The sequence below is a fragment of the Carettochelys insculpta genome, chromosome 10, assembly GCF_033958435.1.
Source record: "Carettochelys insculpta isolate YL-2023 chromosome 10, ASM3395843v1, whole genome shotgun sequence".
NCBI classification, from domain to species: Eukaryota; Metazoa; Chordata; order Testudines; family Carettochelyidae; genus Carettochelys; species Carettochelys insculpta.
The window spans coordinates 18,638,566-18,664,836 of NC_134146.1; the positions used below are offsets into that span (position 1 = coordinate 18,638,566).

At 40.8% G+C, this 26,271-nt stretch overlaps 1 protein-coding gene across 1 annotated transcript in view; it reads left to right on the top strand.

Moving 5' to 3' along the window:
- The window catches only part of NYAP2 (neuronal tyrosine-phosphorylated phosphoinositide-3-kinase adaptor 2), a 196,863-nt gene extending 171,107 nt beyond the window's left edge, over window positions 1–25,756 (top strand). Inside the window, exons 6-7 of the mRNA XM_075004545.1 lie at window positions 17,078–17,179; window positions 25,529–25,756. Of these exons, the coding sequence (XP_074860646.1) occupies window positions 17,078–17,179; window positions 25,529–25,756 (330 nt within the window). The remainder of the gene's footprint in view (window positions 1–17,077; window positions 17,180–25,528) is intronic.
- The last annotated feature ends 515 nt before the right edge of the window (window positions 25,757–26,271 follow it).

Genomic DNA, 26,271 nt, shown 5'->3' on the forward strand with positions numbered 1-26,271 from the left:
ATTTTAATTAAGTCATCAAATGATCTCATAAGTCCTTTGGGGGATAAGGAGTGAAAAATAAGACATAATGATATTGAAGTTTAATACCTCTGTGCAGCTATGTCAATACTAGAGCATTTTGTCAACAAAACTGGAATTTTGTCGACAAAACACAGGGAGCATCCAGATCCCAAGGTGTTCTCTAAACAGTAAATTGACAGAACACGCAATTTTGTTGATAGCATTATTCCACTCCGCATGAGGCATAGGTCCTCTGTCGACAGAGATCTGTCAACAGAAAGCTGGTGTGCACGGTCCAGGAGGCCTCTATCGACAGACAGGGCTTCTGGGACACCAGGCAGCCCTGTCTGCCATGCTTCTGCCTGGCCGTTGTGTCAACAGAGTAATTGGCTACGAAGTCAAGATTGTCCATAAACTTCAGCAGACTGGGGTATTATTTGTTGTTGTTACTCCTTTGGGCCAAGCAGTTAGGCAATGTGTAAGCCCTTCTATGAACAGCCTTATGTTGGGAGGAAAAAGTAAGATGGCGTAATGAGAGAAGTGGTGTCTATACTGAAGTATCCTTTGGTACAAGCTGCTGCACAAAGTTCTGTCACCATAAACACAGTAGGAACAAAAGCCTTCATGCAGTTTTCTTGTTCACAAGTTTCAAGTCTGTGCTGCTAATCAGTCCTTTGCTCCCCGGAACGCCCAGGCTCTGCTCCCTTGCCAGGCCATGCTTGTGACTGTGCCTCTTGAGTTTGCTCGTTTTCTCTCTCCAACTTACCACACGCTGCTGCTAAGTCCTTGTGTTTGTAATCAGGAAACCCTACAACCTACACAAGGTAGCTTCTGATCAGACCTTGTTGTGCATTTATTCCCATTAGCAGTGGCCTCCATTGTTTCCAGCTATCTCACGCCACAAAGAGCCTTAATTGCTGCTTGCATTTAGCCTAAATTAGTGCAGTCATCAGCTTTAATCAGATCTATGTCTGTCTATAGATCAAAGACAACTTATTAGCAACAATTCACAACTCACAACATCGCAATATTTATTATTTGTAGTTCCTGAGAGTCCCACTCCCGAACCAAGCCTTCATTCTGCTTGGGCTGTTCAAAAACATCAAAGACCTCACAGTCTAAATACAATGCGAGAGACAATATAGGTGGATACAGAGGGGACTTGGTGGGTAGGGATTGCAAGGCACAGAGGCACTATGAAAGCCTTGATGTGTTATACATCCTGACTTAAACAACACATGCAAAGAAATTCAGCGTTCAGGTTAACCCACCTTCTTGTACGATTATTTTAATTCTATTTTATACTCTGCTAACACAATCACATGCAAATATTTTCTAGTTTTGCATGTTCTAAACAACTGAAAATACAAACCCACATGCACTGTACTCTACCATGGCATTGTGTATTATGGTTCATTCCTTTACTGTCCATGTTGTGCTGTGTTTGGAGACTGCTTCAATATCTATGTAGAAGAGAACAAATAGTGCGTATTGTGAGCGCCCTTGGTTTGTGTGTTTCTTTTTGTATGTGATTGAGACTTAAAATGGTGATTTTACAATCCCTAAGGACTACTAAGAAATTCTTTAGGCTGTATACTTCAGTAGTCTAGGGCTTTGCCTGAAGCCCTGTGTGTGGGATGGTGTTGAAAGGCCAGATCTCTTTCCTGTTTCCCCTTTCCTCTGGGGCTGTTCGCAATTTGTTGCTGGTCTGCATCCCCCCACCATCCCCATCCTGAGTCAGCTGTCATGGCAGATGCACTGAGGGGTCTTGGCTATGCCCATTTTCCCTGATCATTCCTCCTTGACCTCCTGCTCCACAGGCGCAGCAGTGGGGATTAGAAGGAGAAAGGACTGACCAGTGGTTGGAGCAACAGTGTAGTACTTGATACTTGAGTTCAAACCCCAGGCTCTGACACTGATTTTCTGTGTGACTTAGGACGTCTCTGTGCCTCAGTTCCTCATCTTTACAATGGGATTAACAGCACTGCCCTCGGTCACAGGGTTCAGCACAGTTCTCAGGCACTACTCTAAATGTGGGGGCAGGGCAAACAAGTACCAAGGGTAGATAGATAAATGACACACAGCACCCCCATACTCCTATGTACTTGGATGCAAGGTTCACAGAAGGTTTTCCCATTCCCTCTCATACCTCCAAGCCCAGCATAACCCAAAATGATCTGGAGGCAAAGTAAGAGGCAATGGTGTGATGCTGTTGCAAAAAAAGCAAGCATGATTCTGGGATGCATTAACAGGTGTGTTGTGAACAAGACACAAGAAGTCATTCTTCCGCTTTACTCTGCGCTGGTTAGGCCTCAGCTGGAGTATTGTGTCCAGTTCTGGGCACCGCACTTCAAAAAAGATGGGGAGAAACTAGAGAGGGTCCAGAGAAGAGCGACAAGAATGATTAAAGGTCTAGAGAATGTGACCTATGAAGAAAGGCTGAAAGAATTGGGCTTGTTCAGTTTGGAAAAGAGAAGATTGAGGGGAGACATGATAGCGGTTTTCAGGTATCTGAAAGGGTGTCATAAGGAGGAGGGAGAAAACTTGTTCTTCTTGGCCTCTGAGGAGAGAACAAGAGGCAATGGGCTTAAAGTGCAGCAAGGGAGGTTTAGGTTGGACATTAGGAAAAAGTTCCTAACTGTCAGGGTGGTCAAACAATGGAATAAATTGCCAAGAGATGTTGTGGAATCTCCATCGCTGGAGATATTTAAGAACAGGTTGTTCAGATGTCTATCAGGGATGGTTTAGGCAGTACTTGGTCCTGTCATTGGGCAGGGGGGCTGGACTCAATGGCCTCTCGAGGTCCCTTCCAGTCCTAGTGTTCTGTGATTCTATGATTCTGTGATTTTAATTAATCTTTTCCAGAGGTGCCTCCAGCTACTGTGAATTTCAGTCAGTGTCAAAACTTCCATCTAATACTCCTAATATTTGGGCCTTAGCAACCATGAATTTCACCATGGACTTGTCTAGCCTTAGAGTCCATGTGAAATATTCATTGTGGGTGTGTTAAAGAGCAGAGTACTGCATCTTGAGTGCAGTATCTTGAAAACTTTCCACTCTGCCGTGCTGCTTCTGACTAGGAATGCCATGGTGCTTTTACTTTCAATGGCAATAACAAGGGATAAAAGCTATTTGAATAAAGCTTGGGAGGGGGAACCTGTTATTATTATTAATAGTTTGTTTGCTGTAGCTCTGAGGAGCCCAGTCATAGATTAGGCCCATATTGTGCCAGGAGCCATACAATCACAGTCCTTGCTCTGCAAAAAGGGCTAGACTGAAATTCACGTTGATCTTGCCAGCTTCTCCTGGAAGGAACATAGAGCAAAGGGGCTCAAGGGGTCCTTTCAAACTGGTTTTGCCTTGTAGGGCTTTTGAGAGGCTGCTGTTTGCACTACATGCATGGTAGTGAGCCAGAGCATCTTTGCGCTGTCACAGGAGTGAGGCGGAAGGAACCCCACTGAAGCCAATGGAGTGAGCTGGGTAAGGAGACTCCAGCTCAGTGATCCCTGACACAGCCAAACCAAAGGGAATCCAAACCACTGGGTATAGGATTTCCAGTCTAAGCTTCACCTACAAAGGCTTTGAGATCTGGTTGCTGGAAAACTGTATTTGTTCAGTGGTGGACTGTGGAGTGGCCAGGGCTGTGATCCCATGCAAACCAATTATGACAAAAAAATGTGTTGAATTTGTTACTGAAGCTAGTAGACATTACGTTCCCTCATGCCACATGATTGCCACTAGATGGAGCTAGAACAGCTCCAAATTGTAAGCGGCTGTTTCTGGCTGATCCCATGGAATAGAAATTGGAGGTTGGGGAGGACAGAGCAGGATATCAGAGAGAAAAGCACACAGATGGGCCTCACGTTGAGCCACTGTGTAATAGTTAGTGCAATGCTGCAAGAGAAAATGGCTTAGGGAGGTTGTCACTCTGTCACTTAACCTTTACAACTGTAGGCTAGTTCCTATCTAATCACCAACAGGACTGAGGGAGCCCTGCAGTCTTTCCAGCAGCCCATGTCTGAGCTGCTGGGCAATCTGGAAACCTCAGCAGCAGGCTGATTAGATTGCAATGCTGTGCTGCAAGTGAGAGACACATCAAAGGAGGTGTGTTTCCAAATGTTCCCTCCTCTCCTGGGTGTTTAAGATGCCATCTACTCACTTGCTCTATCCTCTTCCCCATTACACGCACCCTTCCACCTGTGTGTCTCTCTCCCTACTAAGAAACTGAGCAACAACCTCAGATTCCCTGCCCTCATCCAGTGAACTGAAGACTCATCCCTTTAGGTTGGCTCACAGGAGACATATTTCTTTTGGGTTTGCTGGAAGTCAGCTTCTGGTTTCTGGGCTGGTGATCTGTGGGTGATGGGCTTTGCTGGACATTTGTGAGAGAAAGGACTAGAAGAGAGTTATGGTCTGGTTTGGGGAAAGAGGGTGAGAGGAGAGTGTTTCATGAGACAGGGATGGGGCATAAGGGGAGCAGCTTGTGGTACATGGCAGAAGGATAGGGCCATAGGGGGAGCTGCTGGTGATACATGGGAGGAGATGGGCCTGTGTATGCTTAACAGTGCAGGTTTGGGAGGGCCTCAGGATTCAGATTTTGGGAGTGTGTGGCTTTGGGATTCTAGTCTGGTGTAATGTAGACAGACCCCAATAACAACATTCAGACCCAAGTCAACAAATACACTGTTGCCACTCAAATTATGAGCAATGGCTTGGGCCCATCCCTCATAGAAGGTTCACAAATCTGAGATGGGCCTGGGATTTCTAATGAAACCTTGGGATTCACAGGGTAAGTTTTGCATAGCTCTAGATATGTGCAACACAAGTTCTGTGACTACAATGTCTTTCCTTACTGTGAGCACAAGAGGGAGCCACTGGACTATTTAAAAAAAATTCTTCTATGGACAACTATTTTGCACACATTAAGGAAAAATTCTACTCTGGGCTGTCCAACTAAATACTCTTGTCAACATTTTGGAAGAGCACAGGGAGGAAAGGCCCCACACTGCACTGTGCTGAGTTTCAGCTCGAAATGTGGCCTTATGTAAGCACAGAATTAGACTGAAGTGATACAGATTGTTACAAAAAACGAACAAAAAACAGCTATAAACATAGTGGAAGTATTGAAAATTTGAAATAGAAGGAATCCAGTCTCACCAGAGTCCAGCATCCTTCATCTACAACGTCTGCCTTTGTCATTGGTCACAGTTATCTCCTGCTGGCACACAGTACTTTTCTTTCAGTGCTGTACGGTTATGGTCATGAAGCAGAAGCAGGTTGCCGCACCGCTCTGTTATGCTTTGCTGAGGCTCTGATTCAAAGCATGAGACCACATACGCTGTGAGGCCCTCACTGTTACTGAAGGCACCATGAGTCTTGCCACTGTTTACGGTAGGTGCAAGGTCAGATCAAAGGCACATGGACACTCTGGATGTACCAGATGCTCTAAGAAGGGTTCAGGGCCACTACTTCAAAACGTATAGATTGTGGGTCTATTTATGCAATTACAGTGGCATAAACCTGGGATAACAAAGTGAGAAGTAGGCCTGTATCAGACGGATTACTTTTGGATATTGAGCAGCTGGTTTGCTGTGTACCTCGGGCCACTTTTTCAAAGTTCACCTTACCTTGGCAGGCATGAATAGAGTGGTCTCACATCCAATCTTCTGATTTCTTTGTGCATATTTTATTATTTGTACATGCAAATGACTATGACATCCTGAGACGCCTTTGAAAATATGACCCAAAGTCTCTGGGCCTGGTTTTGGAGCAGGTGGTGACTGTGGAAAGGGAGATCTGACCAATCAAGTGGACTTTAAGGTTTTTCTCTAGGAAGGGGAATCAATGAATGGTGCTGAAAGATAAAATCTTGCACTCCTCAGCCCTTCTGCATAGTGTCCCTCAGTAACCATGTGAGGCACCCCTCCAACTTTTTGCTGCTCCTCCTTCCCCACATGCTCGACATGGGTAGTGGCATTCAAGAAAAAAATTGCTATTTGGGAATGAAGATGGGGCAGGTGACAATTGATTTATTCTGTAAAGTTTCTCATTTGTGTTTCTCAGGCCTTGTCTATGCTATCGAGTTTTATCACCAAAAACTGCCTTTTGGCAATAAAACATTGAGCCTAGCGTGACGCTGTAGCCCTATCTCAAAATAATGTATGCAATTTGCATTGTGCAAATTGCACAAGTTATTTTAAGGTAAGTTATTTTGCACTTGGTGCTGGCCTATTTCAAACTTCCTACTATCCATTTCCCAACAAGGCATAGAGGGAACGACACAAGTTTTGTCGACAAGGCCTGAAGTTTGAAAAGTTGAAAGCCAGCACTGCCATGATACCTGCAGTATGTTTGCTGCCCAGCAGTAGAGTGGCTCAAAACTTTTCAAATGTAACAATATTTTCACCAAGACATGGACGCATTTTTATAACTGTTTCCTTTTTCAGGACAAATGTGTCCTTGCTTTTGACCAGCTCTGCTAGCTGTGTGATGGAGCTAATCCACTGTACTTTCACAAGAGATGGAGCAGGGCTTGCAATGATCTTCTGGAGAGGGTTGCATTGCCCAGCTGTTGAATTCCATTAGTCATTGCAGACAAGGGCTACGTCTACACGTGCACCCAACTTCGAAATAGCTTATTTCGATGTTGCGACATCGAAATAGGCTATTTCGATGAATAACGTCTACACGTCCTCCAGGGCTGGCAACGTCGATGTTCAACTTCGACGTTGCTCAGCCCAACATCGAAATAGGCACAGCGAGGGAACGTCTACACGGCAAAGTAGCACACATCGAAATAAGGGAGCCAGGCACAGCTGCAGACAGGGTCACGGGGCGGACTCAACAGCAAGCCGCTCCCTTAAAGGGCCCCTCCCAGACACACTTTCATTAAACAGTGCAAGATACACAGAGCCAACAACTAGTTGCAGACCCTGTATATGCAGCACGGACCCCCAGCTGCAGCAGCAGCAGCCAGAAGCCCTGGGCTAAGGGCTGCTGCCCACGGTGACCACAGAGCCCCGCAAGGGCTGGAGAGAGAGTATCTCTCAACCCCCCAGCTGATGGCCGCCATGGAGGACCCCGCTATTTCGATGTTGCGGGACGCGGATCGTCTACACGTCCCTACTTCGATGTTGAACGTCGAAGTAGGGCGCTATTCCCATCCGCTCATGGGGTTAGCGACTTCGACGTCTCGCCGCCTAACGTCGATTTCAACTTCGAAATAGCGCCCAACACGTGTAGACGTGACGGGCGCTATTTCGAAGTTACTGCCGCTACTTCGAAGTAGCGTGCACGTGTAGACGCAGCCAAGGAGGGTTTACACAGCTTGTTGCGATTCACTTGAAATGCTGAATGTGTCTTCAGTAGGGCAATGTTTTGCTGGGACCCAGGGAAAATTGTCTAAATTGGACAGCTAAGGAGACCTGTGTGACTGCACTGGTCCTTGTAGATGTTGACCAATGATACATGTGGTGGGCATTGATGCAGCACAGTTTGGCCTGCTGTGCCAGCACTGGTGAGGCCACTACAGTCACCATGACCTAGCAATGGGGCTTCTTTCCACCCAAAGGGGCAGGGAAATTCAGTTGCCAAAATACAGCCCACAGGAAAGCAGCTTTGCAAGAAGCACAGCTTCCCAAAATGGGCACAGACCTCACCACAGTTACATGATCAGCAAATCAGCCTTGTCTGGTGGTTGCAGATGACCTCAAAGGTCATCAGGAAAGGCTGAGAGCTGAAAACACAGAGGTCTGGGGGCTGGGGAGGAAGCAAGCAGGAGGTGAGGAGGGCTGTGTTTGGTGGCATGTAGCAGGTGTGATCTTTGCCAGGGGCACTCCAATGTTGGTTATTGTGTAGTGGTTTTGTGCATGTGAGTGGCTGGATTTGATGACCAGAGGATCACTCTTTACGGTGTATAAATGGTCACTTCCTAGTGTACAGCCTAAATCGGAAGAGGTACTTGTGCAGGGGGCCAGCGCAAAGACTTTATATTGCAGAAGACCCATTTCATCCCCAAAACAAAGTGGAGGACTGGTCCAGCAGTCAGGGTGCCAACCTAGGACAAGGAGGCCTTGGTTTAAGTCCTGTCTTTACCTTAGGCTCCACATGTGGCCTTGGCCAAGTCACTCAGCTTCTCAGTTCCCAATCAGTAAACTGCAGGTAATGGTACAGCCCTAGCTTACCAGCTCTTGTGAAGAAAACTACCCCAAAATTGTGAGGTCTAGCCCTTATTTTCATGTTGCAGAAACCCGAGCAACAAATAACTCATACAGATGGCTACAAGTCTGATTGGGGTCCTTTGCAAAGGGGAAAATTTCAGTCCAGAAAGATCTCTGGGTGATGATGTACTTCTCTCTGAGCAGCCCAGTTTCCAGGGAACCTTTAAGAGTAATGCACCCTGCTCCTTCACCTCTTCTGCATAGCAGGGTTCTGGGGCTTTGGGACTGAGCTTCTCCAGCTGTGCAAATCAGCCCCAGAACTGTTGGATGCAATCAAAGGAGGACTTTCCTGCATGGGGAAATCCCTTAGCTAGTGTAATATGACCCTAGCCCTGATGTCCCTGTCATGGGTAAGTAAACCATGTGACTGGAAGAAAGATGGGAACGGCGATATCCTTCCAGGCCGCCATCAAAGACATTTGGGGCCAACCAAAGCCAATACAGATCAGAATAACTGGAATGATCAGCCCAGTGCAAGGCATACCGAAGGTCAGGGGTGGTGTAAAGCCATCTTTGTGCGCCCCACAACTTCAGCCCTAACTACACCAAGTCCTTCTCAGCTCAAGATCTGGCCCTGGGCCTTCAGATGCACCACTTGGATGGTAGAAAGATCTGTGACTCATGTCTATTCATTCACATAACCACATGTATAATTAGCTAGTCACCTTGTTAATTTAATGGACACAAAGGCATAGATGAGAATAAAGGACCTCATCAATGGAAAACATCCAGATTGCTGAGATGGGAGAGGGATACAATTATTGCTGCTGAGCAGCCTCAAATTAGTATTGTTTCCTTTGGGCTAATGCTGTTAGGCTAAATCTCTTGAGGTTTATGAAATGTATTTATGAGACCACTTTTTTGTCCCGCCTACACAGAGAAACTAAAAATTTACTAGACGTGCTTCATCTCATATTGAACTGGTCTTTGTATGTGGATCTATTAAAAATGGAAATAACTTACATTCAAAATTTCATTTCATTATACTGTAATGTATGCTAATAAGAGAGTAAAATAATATGTTATGTTTAAGCATCAGTAAATTAGCTATAATTGAATTTTATCTTGTAACACTCCTGGACTCTTTAGGGAACATCTCTTTAAGGCACCCTCTTATAATTTACTTACATTAAAACCATGTAAATCAGTTCCAAAACTTGTTCTGAGACTGTTGAGTGCAAAACAATTCATTCAGTCATGTTAATAAAAGAAGTAGTGTTGGGACAATAACCATTGTGGTGTTTATTTGAAATGGCACTACGATCACTATTGAAGACACTGTGCCTTGGTTTTAAACAAAAAACATCTTAAAATAAAAAGCATGCAATTTCCTCTTTTCCCTTTCTATATTTATGTTCAACTCAGGGCAAGAATTTTGTAGTAGTGATAAAGAAAACAAATAGAAGTTACAAACAACAGCATGAAGAGAGTATTCATGAAAGCATGGATGTATATATAGGCCCCTCTGTAAATGAACATGAAGATCATGTATTTTAAGAAAGCACTTATTTGTCTGACCATGTACATTTCAGCTCTCCCCCCACACTCTGTTGTCTTGCCTTTTTGTATATGAATTGAATGTACTGTACCATGTTTTTCTGTTCAAATTGTGTGTTGCATAAAACATGCCACAGGACAGGAATTCCATCTCTGAATGACATAAATCACTCAAATTGGCCCTCATGGTTGTCATGATTTCATCAGAGTCCCTCAATGTTTGTATAGTCTTATACAGTATATTGCACTTACTGTAGCTGTATAGTATCTCTTCTGTATACTGTATGCACATAAATATGTATATTCACCCATGTATGTATGTATAGTATGTTTATATATCTATGTATATGTATGTGTGTTTGTTCATAGTCTTTCATTAGAAATATATGGCTATTCATATACATTAAGTGTATGTTGATTGCTAAGAAGTATGAATGCCAGTGACCACTTTTGATAACCTTCATTTTGTCTTGTTGAACTACAGAAATAAAAATGTCTTGTATTTTAACTGAGAACTTTTAAAATGATTATTTTGCTGTTGCTTTACACGTTACTGCTCTTTAAAAGGTATTTTATTGAACCTGAGTTTGCAATGCTTACTGTTTTTCATCTTTGTATGGCCATTTGTGATTGAAAGGTCACAGTGTTTGAAAACATTCTGTCCCTTTTCAATTCTTTTCATCTTGCATTCATCACGAGTTTCCAGTTTTTCAACTAATGCTTTCGGACAATTGGGTGCCAACGCTGCAAATGCTAACTTGTGTGGCATTCCAATGAACTCAAAAAGCAGCTTATGCATAAAGTCACCCACATGCATAAATGTTTGTAGGATCAGGGCCTTAGTGAATTAATTACACTGCTTTTATATGCAACAAGACATTGTTCTGATTAATGTTTTTGTATTCTTCATTTGAAAGAAGCTCATTTCCAATTAAATGGAATTTTAGGATCAGGTGAAAATGTCAGTTGCACTTTATAGTAAAAATATATCTATACATAATTTACAAAGTGTTAACAAATGATGAGGAGAGGTTAAAGCATGTTGGGGGTTATAGATAATTATAAGCCAGGGGTTCCTAAATGTTTTAAAAAGGCAACCCACCAACTGCATTTTGTTCTTTCTTTGTGACACACTATTACGTAAATGCTCACTGTCACAGCACTGTGACTCCAGTCCCAGCTCAATGCATAAGGGAGAGCCCAGTAAGGGGGTGGCGTTCACACCCCTGCAACCACCCTGTAGTGGTGGCTCCTGATATGGGGAGCTGGGGTAGGTTCCCCCCTCCAGGAGTTGTAATCCAGCACTTGGTGTCACAGCCTCAGTCAAACTGTTGTGACCAGCTCCAAACCATCTGCCAGAGCACACTGCTTAGAGCAGGGAGAGGAACCCAGGAACCCCTGCTGTGAGGAGAGTATGGGGGGAGTATGTAATCCTTTCTCCCAACCACACCAAGCCATGAGAAGTATTGCACTAGGAAATGCAACCTGTCGAGAACCTTCTCACAACCCACTGCTGGGTCAGAAATTAACCTTTGGGAAACACTGTGCTAATATACTTAAAGTGGAGCATGTGGTTACTGGATAAACCTTCTATGAAGAATTATGTATGCTTATATAAGCCATATTTATTTTTAAGTGTGGTAACTTTGTTTCCCTTTAATGCTAGTTTTGTTATTTCTCTTCAGGGATTTTTGTCCAGCTGTATTGGCCACAGTGAATAATAAGTTTTTGCAGCATAGTGTCAGCAGCTACTTAGAAAGCTGTTAGAAGGAAGACAAATCTTTACAGAGGAAATACTGAGGAGTTTTTAGAATGTTTTACTGGCAGTGACATAGGCACCACTGAGAGAGGCCTTCCTTTCAAATGAAGTCACATGTAAAAAAAACCCTTTCATTTTTAAAGTCAGAGGGCGAAATCGTGACTGTTGAACTCAATAGCAAAAGTCCCATTTCGCCCATAGACTATAATTGAGAGGCCCCAGAAGATTATCAAGGAATGTTTGGTTTTTTTTCCCTCAACAACAGGAGAAAATCTAATCATTTATAAAGAACACATTCCATAATGGTACTTGGTGCTTATGGACTGAGATAAATCACCCATGTATTATATTTGGCTACTACATTATTTAACAGTTCCTGATCTAAATGGTTTTATAACGTTGCCCTGAGTCACATTCTAAAGATAATGGTGAACTAACTCCTGTACACTGTAGTTAGAAGTGTTCTGTGGGATCCTTCAGAATGAAAAGTACTATACCAATGTTGGGTAGGAATATCTTCCATTCAGCATTTTTATGATTAAAATGTGTCTTCATAACTAATAAGCCATGGGATACCTTTGCTTTTTAAGGACACTTCTAAGCATGTAGAAAGAAGGATGATGCTCCCACATGCCAAAACTTTGCCATCTCTGAATAGCTCAGTGTTATTTTCCACTCACACAGACTGATTCATTTAAATGTGTTACTATTCTAGATAAATTTTTCCCCTGATGTAATGTTACCACCTTTGACAAATGATGTTCATTTAAAAAAAATGATAATTAACTTGATTTGGCCATAAGAACAGAAGAAATGTAACTGAAGCCAGTGCTAGATTACCGACATGTAAGACAACTTTAGAATGTGAGACCCCAGCCCTGCCAGTACTTGTACAGGTGCATGGCTTCATTGACTTTGTAAATTTGCCAAGCTACATGAGCACACTGCCAGGGAATTCTAACTTACCAGGAATTTATGTGTGGAGGCATTTGCTCCATGGGCTCAGTATGCTAACTTGTATCACTTCCATCACTCTTTAAATGATTGTGTTAGACAAGGGAGAACCTTTTGTGTCCGTTTTTGAGAATATTTTATGCAAACGTAAAGATTTAAAGGGAAAAGAGGCTTTTACCCTCAATTAAGAGGGCCGAAACAATAATCAGGTTTAGCTCAATCGCCTGGTACTTTTCAAGGTGTAAATTACAAAGAGGTTATTATGCATCATTTTAAAAAAGGCTGGGATTTCCATGCTGTTTATCAGTATCACTCTGGATAGTGACTTACTATAATTCTAATTCCAGGCCTCAAGAAAGAAATTATTGCTCCCGGGAATGAATCTTTTCTCACAGAAGGCAATGTAAACTTTGCCACTGAGGCCAATAGGAGCAGTTGTGGAGGCTCTTAACAGTTTTCAGGATAGAGTACAATTAAAATGGGCTGAGGTCCACAAAATATGACTCTTCCTTAGAAATCAGGAGTTTTTTTCTGGACAATTTACAACATCAGCACAGTGCTCTGGAACTCTCACCTACTCTATAGCCAAGATCTTGGCTCAGGTGGTAACACGATGTGAAAGATCAAGATGCAACAGTATCCATTTCTTCCAAGTCCCACTGGCTTGTTCTTGCTCACTGTAAGTCAATGACAAAACTCCCGTGCACTTCAATGCTACATATTGGGATCTGGGTCCCTCACTGACTGCCAGTGGGTGAGAGGCAGCAATCAGCTAACATACACTCAAGCTCCCTTTTGTTGAGTAACTCGTTGTTATGTTAGCATCTTCCCAAAATACAGGGGGAGTAGTTTCTAGGAATATAAAAGGCCTGCCTTAGGCAACCCTTACTCATAAATGGAACCTACTAATTCACATCATACTAGATGCATGAGTAAGAATTGCTTGTGTGAGTAAAAGCTAAAGGCTCAGGCACTTATTCTGAACCTCTAATTAATTAGATTCAGAAATGTTAACTTTTTTTTCTATATTGCTTCTTTTCCAAGCTCTACAATTTTGAAGTAGTTTTGTTTCTAGGCCAAAATGCTGTGCGATCATATAAAAAGGCTGTATCTCATTCAAATTCAGTAAAGTCTGGGTAGTCTGACCCTTCCCTTCCCTTCCCTTCCCTTTGGTGGTCCCAACATATTTCCTTTTTAATTTTTAAGGTTAATAGTAATGTGTATGACACAGTAAGCTTGAATCCTGTGTTTATTTCTTAGCTCTGTGTAGAAAGGCACAGACTAAGCTTTGGGTTTCATGAGGGGCCTCAATAGGACTCTACTGTAAGTTTCTTGGTCACATAAATTATATATCATGAGATGACTTTACATAATTTTCTTAACATTTGCTATTCTATAGATTCTTACTTTGCACATATGTAGTAATTGCAGTCCATGCTGTGTGAAATAACACTATGCCAGATAATATATTTCAAGCTATTTGTTTGGTAGCAAGATTAGCTTTCATAAGGAAAAGTCATGTTTCTAAATACGTTAATACCATATCAAGAAGATCCGTGTCACAAAAGTATATTTAATGTATCATGGCAATGGAACGAAGGAATGTTCATTTATCGATAAAATGTTTGTTTTATTGAAAAGCATAGTTACAATCTGAGGGTAACTAGTTAATTTGATCTTAAAGATGAAAGAAGAGCTAATTAGGGATAACGGACTATACTTTGTATGAAGTAACTGTGACAGTTAGCAATTGGAAATCTGAATCATGAAACTGGAAGACTGAGATCAGATATGCTAAATGATTTAGCCACTGGATAATTACATTTGAGAATAAAAATTATTTGTATATGACACTATCTACTGGAATTCAGGAAGATACAAAGACTTTTGTCTACTCTCATTAATTCAACAATTAAAAACAAGACTATTTAACTTCTTTATTTTTGGTAACATTCATATTTTTGGTAATATACAGTACACCAAGAGGCTCCTTTTTACATAAAAGGTTATAAAAGGCATGTTTATCAAATTATAAGTCAGGATTTACAGCAAATGGTGCAGCAGTTGTTGTATAGGGACATTGCATATCTTTTCTGGCAATATCGTTTATTTTAAAAACCAATTTGCAGCATTTTAAGGCGGCAGGATTTACCATATCAGAAAAGACCGTTGGTCTGTTGACTGCCCTCCTGGATCACAGACCACAATCAAACACTTCAGAGAAAGGCAAACAAGAAAGTACACAACCAACTGTGTAAAATTACATGTAGGTTAAATTTCCTTTAATCTCAATGGCTCTGGTTCAAGCAAGATATTTAGGGTTTATTTAAAGTTTAATTTTTATGTCATAGTCTTAATCACATAATTATTTCCACAGAAGTTGATATACTTACTTATTTGCTTAAAGTTATACTTGCACCTAAGTATCTTGCTGAATTAGGGCCCATGCCATGATCTGAACAAGCCCTGAAGAATGATTCATATAAGTCACTGTAAAATATCCCTGTAGCAGAAAGTTTGACATACATACATAATTTTTGCAGTACTTGATGGGGAGTGAGAGGGGGACGAAAAACAGAAAACAAAAAAAATCTCATAATTTTTTTTTCATCGAGGTGTTAAAATTTTGGCTGGTGTGCTCGGAGAATCACCTCCAGAATGCATGAATCTGCTGTAAAATATATACCTTCTATCACCCAGGTACGAGAAACAAAGAGATACCATTGTCACAGGTTTGTGTGCTTTGTTGATCAGGTTAGCTAGCAAAATTTTATTTGCAGATCTATGCTAGCAACATAGAAGATTCTGGTTCATAAACAAAACCACCAAACAGGGTTATGCTGGCTTGTATTCTATGAGAAGGCCAGACAGCAAAAGACAAAAGCCTTAAGAGAAGGAGAATTTTTTTTTAAACTTCTAATGTCTAATTACTCCCAAATGTTAATCAGACATATGCTGCTATCAAAATCCATATAACAGCTGCTTACTATCATCTATTCATAAAGCTTCATTTGGTTCTCTGCAGAAATCAGTTCCTTTTCAGCTATTATGGCCCCACATCCCTCCATGTTTGGATTACACAAGTCAAATATCAATGGAGAGATTATTCACTGGGCTTGTTTAAGAAAGGACTATTTGTGAATACTGGAGCCAAAGACTTTTCTCTGGTTTTGCATAATGCATTCTTTGTGTTTGTGAATGCTATGTCAGTCTGTGGAAGCATAGGTAACATTGTAACACGAACGCTGATTTAACCAAAACAAAAAGCGGTCAAGTAGCACTTTAAAGACTAGCAAAATAGTTGCTAGTCTTTAAAGTGCTACTTGACTGCTTTTTGTTTTGATAGCGTATAGACTAGCACGGCTTCCTCTCTGATTTAACCAAGCGCTCACTCAGAATGCGTCCTAGAGACGTTCAAGTAGGGGAGCCTTCAGCTCCTGAGGGAACTTTTTCACATGCAGTAGCTATTGTGTGGAGACTACGTGCTTTCCTTATTCACTTGGTGTTCTTTGTGCATCACTGCATATGTTGTCACTATTGAGTCACATTGTGCTAATAACCAATTAATGTTTAAATATAACAGCTGTGGGATGACTACTTAACAAACCCAAAGCCAAGCACATAATTGCATATGCTCCTTTATGTAAGAGTAATCAGAGTAACTCCATCAATGGCAACAATACTTTTCTGATTTTATAGATGCAGAAGTGTGAGAAGAGTCTGATCCTCCTTAGCCTGGATTTATAACTAATGGGAGTAAACTAATACAGTGCAGTCATTCTAGTAGATTAACCAGACAAAACAGAACATAATATAAATGTTCAAAAAGATCATCAGGAAACCTGCTGAAACATTTGCTTTTATTAATATTTATTTTAGCAAACTATGGGTGACATCCTGGCCCAGGTGAAGTTAATGACCAAACTCACTGACTCCTGAAGTGTCAAGGTGTCACCTCCTCTCTTCATGAAAGGGGATGGCTGCTGAATTGCAGTAGAAAATTAACCCTGCTTGTGAATAGGTTAGGAAATCTGTGTTATGTCAAGCCAACTGTGTCAGATCATAGAATGAGAAATAACCGCTGTGTCATAGCATAGCCCCACCCACCTATGGGACCCAGACAATATCAGTGGTCATGTGATTCCACACCTTTCCAAATGGAAATACGTCAGTTGACAACATGGCTGGAAAGCACAAGAAACCATCACCTAGATTATCAGCAGGAAAGAGCATGTGGAGAGTGCCATGTCAGAACAAGCAAATGGGGAGGGACCAGTGCTAAGTCCATTCACAGTTCCTCATACAGGATGGTAAGTGGCTTTCAGTCAGCCTTTCTTCTTCCCCCATCATTAGTATGATGGAAATAGGAAGATGCTTTACCGTGCTGAAATCATTTGTTGCACTGTTCACATACTACATTGCATAGGTAAGTTGCTTTGTTTCAAATGCTGGAGCCATTTCTAATCACTTCAGAACAAACGTTGTAGTTGTTTTTTAATTTCATTCATTCCATATCCTTACATGAGATGCTGGGCTGTCATTTTTAATTTGATATACAGTAATCATGATGAAAAAAGAGCCTATCTCTGCATGACATTGGTGATCACATAAGCATTGTTTGGTTTCCCCCATAATTCCATAAATGAAGAGTCAGCCCCTCTGCCCATCCAACAGGAGAGGGAAGAAAACCCCAAGGACCACAAGACAACAACCTCTTCCTCAGCCTAATAACTTGTACAGTTACAGCAAAGTAAGTGTGATTATGCAGAACTGGGGAAAAATATGGAAACACCCACTGCAGTGTGGGCATGACTTTTTGGCTAGAGCTTCAAATATCACCTAATAATCCCACCATATTTAAAATAATCAAGCTTCCCGCCAGCAAAGACTTCTCTTCTAAGAAAATAAGAAATTGGAAAATTACACAATCTATTCTGTTCTTCACAATGCCACAATATAAGTAATGAATGCTCTGTTTGAATCATGGACATGGTCCACACGAGGTAAAAAAGGTTCAAAGTATGAGGTCTAGAGTTGGTTGAAAATGTTTGCAATACTTTTCATCAAAATTTTAATAGTTAAAATAATGTCAACATTTTTGTCCTGATTTATGACCAGGGTTCCCTCTATTTTTACCATCCGGGGCAGAATAAATTTTGTTATGTGCACCAGGCCATGTGCGGTTGTGCACCACCAATAGAAATGCATACTGCTGGCTGTGAGGGGCTGTGGGTGCTCTGCTAATCAGTTGGATGGTACCTGAATCTCTCTTGAGGAGCCGCCCGAGCCCTCAGCTTACAGTGAGCACTGTTGGTGATCTACAGTAAAGCTGGTTGTAAATTTTTTTTTTTTTTTAAATCATGAATTTTCAATGAAAATTAAATCTGGTTCTCATGATCATTTTTGTGGAAATTATATCCCATTTTTCAGGGAGCGAGGAAAATATGGTACATAGTGTGAACCCTGTGCAGAGAATGAGCATGAGCCTACTTTACACATCATTGAATCCTCAAAACAGAACTTCTGTGGGACTTAGGAGGCACAGAGGCCTTCCTATAAGGGTGAAATTCACCAACAGAGATTACATGATTAGACAAATTTTGGAAGGCCATATACTGAGAGTTTTCCGTGTTATATGTTCAGTCCCACCTTCCTCTCTCTCTCTCTCTCTCTCACACACATCTATACTTTTCCTCATGCTTTTGCTTTTGCTTTTGCTGGATATGGTTTTGTATGTATGTAACTTGAAGGTGTTTCCATATTTTTTCCATATTTTTTCAGTTATGTGTCGGTATTTGCTAAGTACTAAATAAGTGTTTGTTTTGTGTGCTAACCCAAATTGCCTTGTGATACATGTTGAATGTCCAGACTGAAAAGGCAGCAGAGAAATGTCTCATATTAAAATAAAAGACTTTGTATTATTTACCAAGAATAGACAGGGAGGAATAACTATTTCTAGTGGCTATAGCAAATGGGCGATGTGGGCTGTCTGTAGCAGAAACTCATTGATATTACCAGCCAGAATGTCAAAAATACTTCCTTCTGACCTTATTCCATGCGTAATTATTACTCCCTCTATCAAAACAAAATTAACCTGCTTAGTTTAACAAAGGAAAAGAATTGCTGCATCTATTTATTTATTTATCTTGCTTTAAAATCTTTCTTTGTAGTAATTAATGCCACACACCCCTGTACCTGCTTTTCTTATTCATCTGTCCAATTTGCCTATCACTCTGAACTGTAGGGTCCAAGTCTTTAGTTGGCATGGGTGTAAGCAGCTCCACAGGATTCATAAGCACTATGCCCATTAATGGTGGCTGACACTCTGCCCCAGTTATTTACAGTTTATATCTGCTGCAACAGCCACTACTAGGAAAATATTCCTCATGTTTTCCTTTAGAATTTCCTTCTGCTAAGATGATTGAACTTTCCCCATCACTCAGAGGTCTTTCTCAAGTTGTGGATAACCAGTTAGACAACAGTCTGATGCCGTTCCCTATGCTTCCTTCTCCCCAAGAATAATCGTGGGGATGCCTTTTGCTTCCCTTCCTTCCTTTTTCTTTCAGTAGATCATATTTAAAACAAAACGAAGCAAAACAAAACATAGCAAGGTCAAACTGTGAGTGTTGCACTTGTTCTGAAAAGTGTTGCTTTTTTGTCATTCTTAGTTTTGGTGGGAGTGAATTCTACATTTTTAAGCCCACCTCCCAGGAAGGCCTGTCTCCTGCTCATTAGAGTTTGTCTTGATGGAAGCAGTTTTGTTAAGGGAAATTGTTTGCCAAGAGGATCGAATTCCAGAATAGAAAGGTAAATGTTTAGGCATCTTGAGTCCCTGGCCATGTTGTACCTCTAAAATAAAGAATGGGGCTGCGTGATATGATGTTCTGTCCCAAGGGAGACAGTGTAGAGCACAGGAAATCTACCCTCAGTATGCCACATTTTTGAGGAGGTGCGTTCTGTACCAGTTAGAGTTTCTTCAGGGCTGATGCTTTCACATCTATAAACCCGCATTCTTGAAAGGGGAGCATTTCTCACAGAAGCTGGCATGTCCAGTATTAGCTACGGCCGTGAGAAGTTGAAAAAAACAACCACCAAACTTTGGTCTTTGTTGATGCATTGCGGACACACATCTTTGACTGCCTGATGCAGCGCTGTGTGAGCAAGCTGGGTGAAGAGTTTCTTTTAGCCATCAACATACATAACTTTTATCTCAGCATGGTTTAATTTCAGCCAGCTCTTACTTCCCCATGACCTACTGTAGCTAAATTCAGAGAAAACTGGGCAACAATGGTGATATCAAGGGATGTGAACAACAGAGCTGTGTCATCGCCTTATTGATGACATATAGGCACGGGAAGCCTCATAAGCAAGGCTTCACAATGAATGTGAATACATTTGTTTGGGGTATTTGGCCTGTGATCTTTCCTTTGCTTGCGAGGTGTAGACAACCCTCCTCAGTCTGCATGGCCACATAAAGTGTAATTCTTTACAACTGTTGCATATGTGTGAGAAATAAATACGACTTCTGTACTGTAGTTTTGGGGAACTACATCTCTCCCTCTCTTTCTCTTTGATGCAATCACCTCCTTAGCTAATGACTAAGTTACAGACACCAAATAAAACAACAATAAAATTCCTGTTCAAAATGAGAGCCTCAGGCACCCTGGCAATTGCCTCCCATATCAGCCTAGAGTTTGGCTTTCCCGCATGTGATTTCTGCATTAACATAGATTTTTAAATCTCATTTCATCATGGTCCTGGTCCAAAGTCCCCTCAAATTAACAGAAAGTCTCCTGTTGACTTCGAGGGCCATTGGATCGGGTCCAATATCCTTACAAATACATTCATAATGGAGAATCTGCCTAGTGACATATGGAGAAATCCTGGCTTCACTGAATTGATGGGAGTTTTGCCATTGACTTAAATGGGGCTTGGATATCACCCAAAGCTTTGCAGGGCTTATGAACCAGATTTGATGACAATTTACTGCAGTTCTGTAGGAAGGTTAATGATCTCCTCCACATTCCATATCAGTGAGGCAGAATTTAGCCACATGACTAGTTTCTGTCAGGAAAAGAAAAAGATAAAAGAGAAAAAGACATTTGTTCTGAGAAAGGGATAAATCTTCAATTCATCAAGCTTCTCCCATGAATAATATGTTTAATGCAACATGGTAGTTTTAAAACTTAATTCCAAAAACCAATTAGAGTTTAATATTGGAAGTATGTTTTTTTCTCAGCTGAAAAAAGTTATTATTTCACTTTTGTAGCTTTTGCAAATATCAATGAAATGAGTAAACACCAATATATTATTATGAGGTAAATTTTTACAGTTGGGGAGTCTGAGGCATTATGGTTATTTGAGTTTCACAAGCTCATATGGAAATATGGTAACACAGCTAAAATAGAACCTATGGGACTTGACTCACAAGCTGTTCCTTTTAACCACTAGATTGCATTGCTGTTCTTTTAGAAATCAAACGTTTTGAGTGCATCTGTTTAATGAGATGCATTATAATGCAGTAAACCGTTACAGTAAAAGCAAGATGGAGTATTGTGAATACAGAGGAAATAGGATATCCAAATACCCAACACATCAATAACAATAATATTTAGCTTTTATGTAAAGCTTTAAACTCATGCATCTCAAAGCACTTTTCAAAGGAGGGTAAGTATTGTTACCATCTTACTTACAAACAAAGAAAACTGAGTCACAGAGTAGCTTCTTGAAGGTCATAGAATCACAGGGCTGGAAGGGACTTCAGGAGGTCATCTAGTCCAGCCCCCTGCTTCAAGCAGGATCAACCCCCACTAGGTCATCCCAGCCAGGACCTTGTCAAGCCAGGACTTAAAAACCTCTAGGGATGGAGAATCCGCCACCTGTCTAGGCAATGCATTCCAGTGCTTCACCACCCTCCTGGTGAAGTAGTTTTTCCTAATATCCAACCTACTTCTCTCCTTCTGTAATTTCAGGCCATTTCTCCTTGTTCTGCCATCTGTCACACTGAGAACAGTTTCTCACCATCCTCTTTAGAGCTTCCCTTCAGGAAGTTGAAAGCTGCTATTAAATCACCCCTCAGTCTTCTCTTCTGTAAACTAAACAAGCCCAAATCCCTCAGCCTCTCCTCATAGGTCACGTGCTCCAGCCCCTTAATCATTTTTGTTGCCCTCCGCTGAACCTGCTCCAGCATATCCACATCCTTTTTATACTGGGGGGGCCCAAAACTGGACACAATATTCCAGATGTGGCCTCACCAGTGCCAAATAGTGCTGAACAGGGTTATGTTGCAAAAAAAAAATGGCACCTTGGGAGACAGATCCAAATCCTCTGCATTCCCAGTCCCTAACCCTTATCTACTGGCCCACACTTCTTACTTTGGAAAGAAAATTGTTTCACTTTGGCCATGTTTAATTGAAAAATGGCTCCAGCCCATTCACTCAAACCTGTACTTCTATCCATAGCTTTGCCCTTATATGAAGTTGATGGAGGGTTCTGCTTTTGTCACTTTTTTTTTCTCCAATGAGGTACGCTGGTACAGTTCTTGTCAAAATGTATTGATTCATGGACTTGAAAGTCAGAAGACTATATCATGATCATCTACTTTGACCTCCTGCACATAACAGGCCATAGAATCTCACCTGCTCCTAAACACAGACATCTAACCTCTGGCTGAGTAACTGAAGTTCTCGAAAAACAATTAAAGATTTCATGTTAAATGGAATTCACCATTTATACTAGTTTAAAGCTGCAAGTGACCAGATTTATGTTAATGAGAAGAGATTTCATTAGAACTTAGCCTCTTCTGCCATGTGGCTACATGTTCAGAAAGTGATTTATTTTTTCAAAACTTTCATGATACTTTGACCCCTTCAGAAAAAGTTCTTGGAATCAAAGGGCCGAAAATGTGATCTTCTTCCTCTCATTTTCAAAAAGCCTCTTATGTAGCTCTTTTTAGTCACCATTTCAGGGCATTCTATAGGGCATATGGTCACATGAAGGAGCTGAACTTGCTCAAGTATAAATCGATAGAAAAATTCCTCCTGACTTCCATGGGTGCAGGATCAGGCCCTTGAAAATGGTGTGGCATTCTTACGGTAATGGTGAAATCTGAGACCATATTTTACAATTTTGCTCTGGCAATCCATTCAAACAATCATCTGTACACATCATTTTTCTTATATATTTTGCTATTCACATACCCATGTATTATTTCCATATCATTTGTATGCTTTAATGTTGTGTGCTCGCAAATTACTATGAATGGAGGCCTGCATAGAAATGAGTATGTGCACAAAATTAGAGGCCTCATTTTGACAACTTGGCCCTAAACCAAACTAAACTGGCATGCACCTTAGTTTTTAATTCTTTCCTGCCCCATTGTTTCAGACATCTGTGACTTATTTTTATATAAACACTCACACATTAGTATTGATCATCTATTTTTGTTGTGTAATGCAAGTTGTGCAATGTGTTTCTTTACAAATGCTGTATACGCAAATATGTGTTGCTTAAGGGATGACACAACTTGTGGTAAATGATCTTGTTTAAATAAAAGGATACTTGCATGACTTAGATTGTTTTAGAAAAACTTACGTTACTGGCAGATTTCTTTTGTCAAATAATGATGTATGGCTGACTGTAGAGGACCCCCTCTTTTCTTTCTTGGCTTCCAAACACATGATTTATCCTAGAGAAGAACTCTTCTTTACAGAGCAGCATCCTCTGAAGGAAGGCACTCAACCATCTCATAGATTGGACCTTCAGTAAATTGCTCTCAAAAACTATTCATTTAGCTTTAACCATTACAAAAGAATGTTGCATTCTCTATTCTTGAGTTTAGCTCCAGTGCTACAGGGAATTCCAGAACTGTTGTATAGCCACTAACATGCAGACAAATTCTGGAATACCACCTGTGAGGATGTAGAGAGTCAGTTTCTGTTCCTTCAAAGCAACTGAAAGTCTTTCGCCATTAAAAGATAGAGAAACAGGAAAACTCTAACGCAGCACAATGGAGAGAGCATGTGACTATGTGCTGCTGATGGCTTTCTTGTGCATGACAGCTAATGAGGGCAGTGTAAAGTATTTGTTACATATTGAAACTTGCCCATTTTCCTTATTGGATGGGTAAATGCCTGTGTACTGGGTAGTCTGTTCAATTAATTGCATGGAGACTATGCACCTTGGCCTGCCATATAGAGGGGTCCACCAAAAAAGAAGACACTCCTGTGTAAGTTTTAAAGCATTGCCCTTAGCGTAATAGCAGGAAATCTCTTAATCGCACAGGTTCTGATCCAAAGTCTATTGAAGCCAATGGGAATCTCTCCACTGATTTCAACAGGCTTTAGATCAGACCCCAAAGTCTTATAATGAGTCTAATAACTATTGAATTGCCATGACATCTCCCACACAAAGTCTGCCATAAATGACAAACATATCTAAAGTGAGAACCATAAACTTATATAGAAACTGTAACACAGCTCCAGCTCATAGTTGACTTTTAACTTCTGTCAGTTCCCCAAAGGTATTCTGTAAAAGTTGTTCTAGGTTTGCAAGAATGTTCAATGCCACATCTCCTCTCTCATCTGGTTTAGGATGGCATTATCATTAGCTCTTCCAGAAATAGCACTGCACAAAATCTTTTCCTAGCTAAAAGTCGTGATGAAGACTTTGTTGTGTCAATTTAAAGGAAAGTTGGTTTTCGAAAATACTTTAAGCCAGTACTGCAAGTAACAATACTCTTATGGAGAAAATCAAAATAGATGGGTCTCTGTTTTTTTTTTCTTGGTTTGCTTACTTTGTGTGACAGAGAGCTCTTGATGCATAATAAATATTGCTGCTAAGTCTGCCATTTTCCCATTTGATGAACTCAGAAGCAGGTGCAGCATTTTTTAAATTCTCCCTTTCTCACTCCTGTTTTCTCTTAGGCTGCATCTACATGCCATTCCCCTTTCAAAGGAGGAACACAAATGAGGGAGATTGAAAATGCAAATGAAGTACTGATTTACAAATCTCATGCTCCATTTGCATGATCTCACATGATTGCATTTGCGGAAGAGACTTTTCCAAAAGCAAAAACAGCTGGGTAGAGCACGTTCCTTTGGAATAAAACCTCGTTTTCAAAAGAACCCTTCTTCCTGAAACAATATCAATGAAGATGTTCAGTTTTAAAACAACTTTCTATGCTACAAAAAACAGTATAGGTTAAACAATCTGATTGGAGTAGGATTTGTTAAATCATATAAACCCCCACAACTCGTTTAGCTTTACATTGGGAAACATTAACACTACAGTTCTATCATGACAAATTGGATTTGGCACGCATTATAAACCATGGTTTTGAGTGGATAGAATTTTTACCTTCAATATTGCATGATATTGGAAAGTTCAGTATGTCTTTTAAAGATCTACTGTGTGATTTAAATTCCAGAAATAAATAGCTGTCATTTGGCAAAAACATTGACCTTTTGGCTATGATTATACTACAGCAATCTGTCAACAGAAATCACTGTTGGAAGAGATTTCCTGACAAAACTTCTGCCGACAGTGTGGCCACATACAAAAGCCAATTGGCTGCTCTCTCGACAAAACAGACACCCAGCAGCACAGCAGACAGGGCTGCTCATTGTTCTGAATGCCTTGTCTGTCAAGAACAGGCCCCCCAGAGCATCCACACAGCTTTTTTGTTGACAGACTCTGTTGACAGCAGCGTTATGCTCATGGCCGAGAGGCAGAACACTGCCGACGAAAAGTGCTGAGTTTTGTCAACAAACTGTCTACCAAACATATTTTGTGTGTGGACGTTCCACCAGTTTTTTTGACAAAACCAGGGGTTGGTCAGCAAAACTTGCTAATGTAACCATAGCCTATAAACTTGCCTTAGGTTTGCAATGTTAACAAGGATTATTTTGATTTTCCTCTTATGGCTTTCTTGAATATAAGTGAGTGAACTTTTGTGTTTATTATTCCTTTTAGTACATAAAGCTTTTGTGTCCATACAACCATTGGTAATGCTTCACAAATGTTATGGTAACCACAAGGCACCAACGCTTGAAATACTATCTATGGCTAAGCAGTTATTTGTTTGCATTGTTTTTGGTAGGTGACATGTATGCAGTGGTTGCATGGGGACCACACAATGCTGGAAATGATTGAGAAGAAGCGTTGTTTGTGCAAAGAAATAAAGGCTCGGCAGAAATCGGAGAAAGGACTTTGCAAACAGGACAGCATGCCTATTTTGCCAAGTTGGAAGAAGAACACTGGGACCAAGAAGTACAGCCCCCCTCCTTATTCCAAGCAACAAACTGTTTTCTGGGACACAGCTATATGACGGGGATTGTTCCTGATGCCATCGCCACAATGTTGCAAAATACACAAGTAGCCTCCTTTCTTAATAAGGCAATTCCTGTGACATAAAGCTTAATCTGCAGGTGAACTGCCTCGTGAAAAACATACCAATGTGGTGCTCACCTGTCAGCCTGTCAGTCTAAAGAAAAATCTAAATTTCCAGCTGGTTAAGGCATACGTATTTATTAAGGATTTTTTTGGATCCATAAGATATTTAAATGTAAATATTTTGCCAATCTATTGAAAACACCTGACATAATACACTGTTTAAAATATATAATTCAAAAATTTATGAAGAATTTTACTATATAATACAATCACTGTTATATTGTTTTATTAAGTATTTTATATGTGGTATCCTAAAGCTCTTTTTTGTTGTTGTCATTTTTAATTATCTTCCCTGCCTAGATTTGGCCCCTGCATGTGGTTGTACTTATGTTTAACAAGAACAATGTACAAATCGACTTGGTGCTAGGGCTGTAGAAGTTCACTAGAATC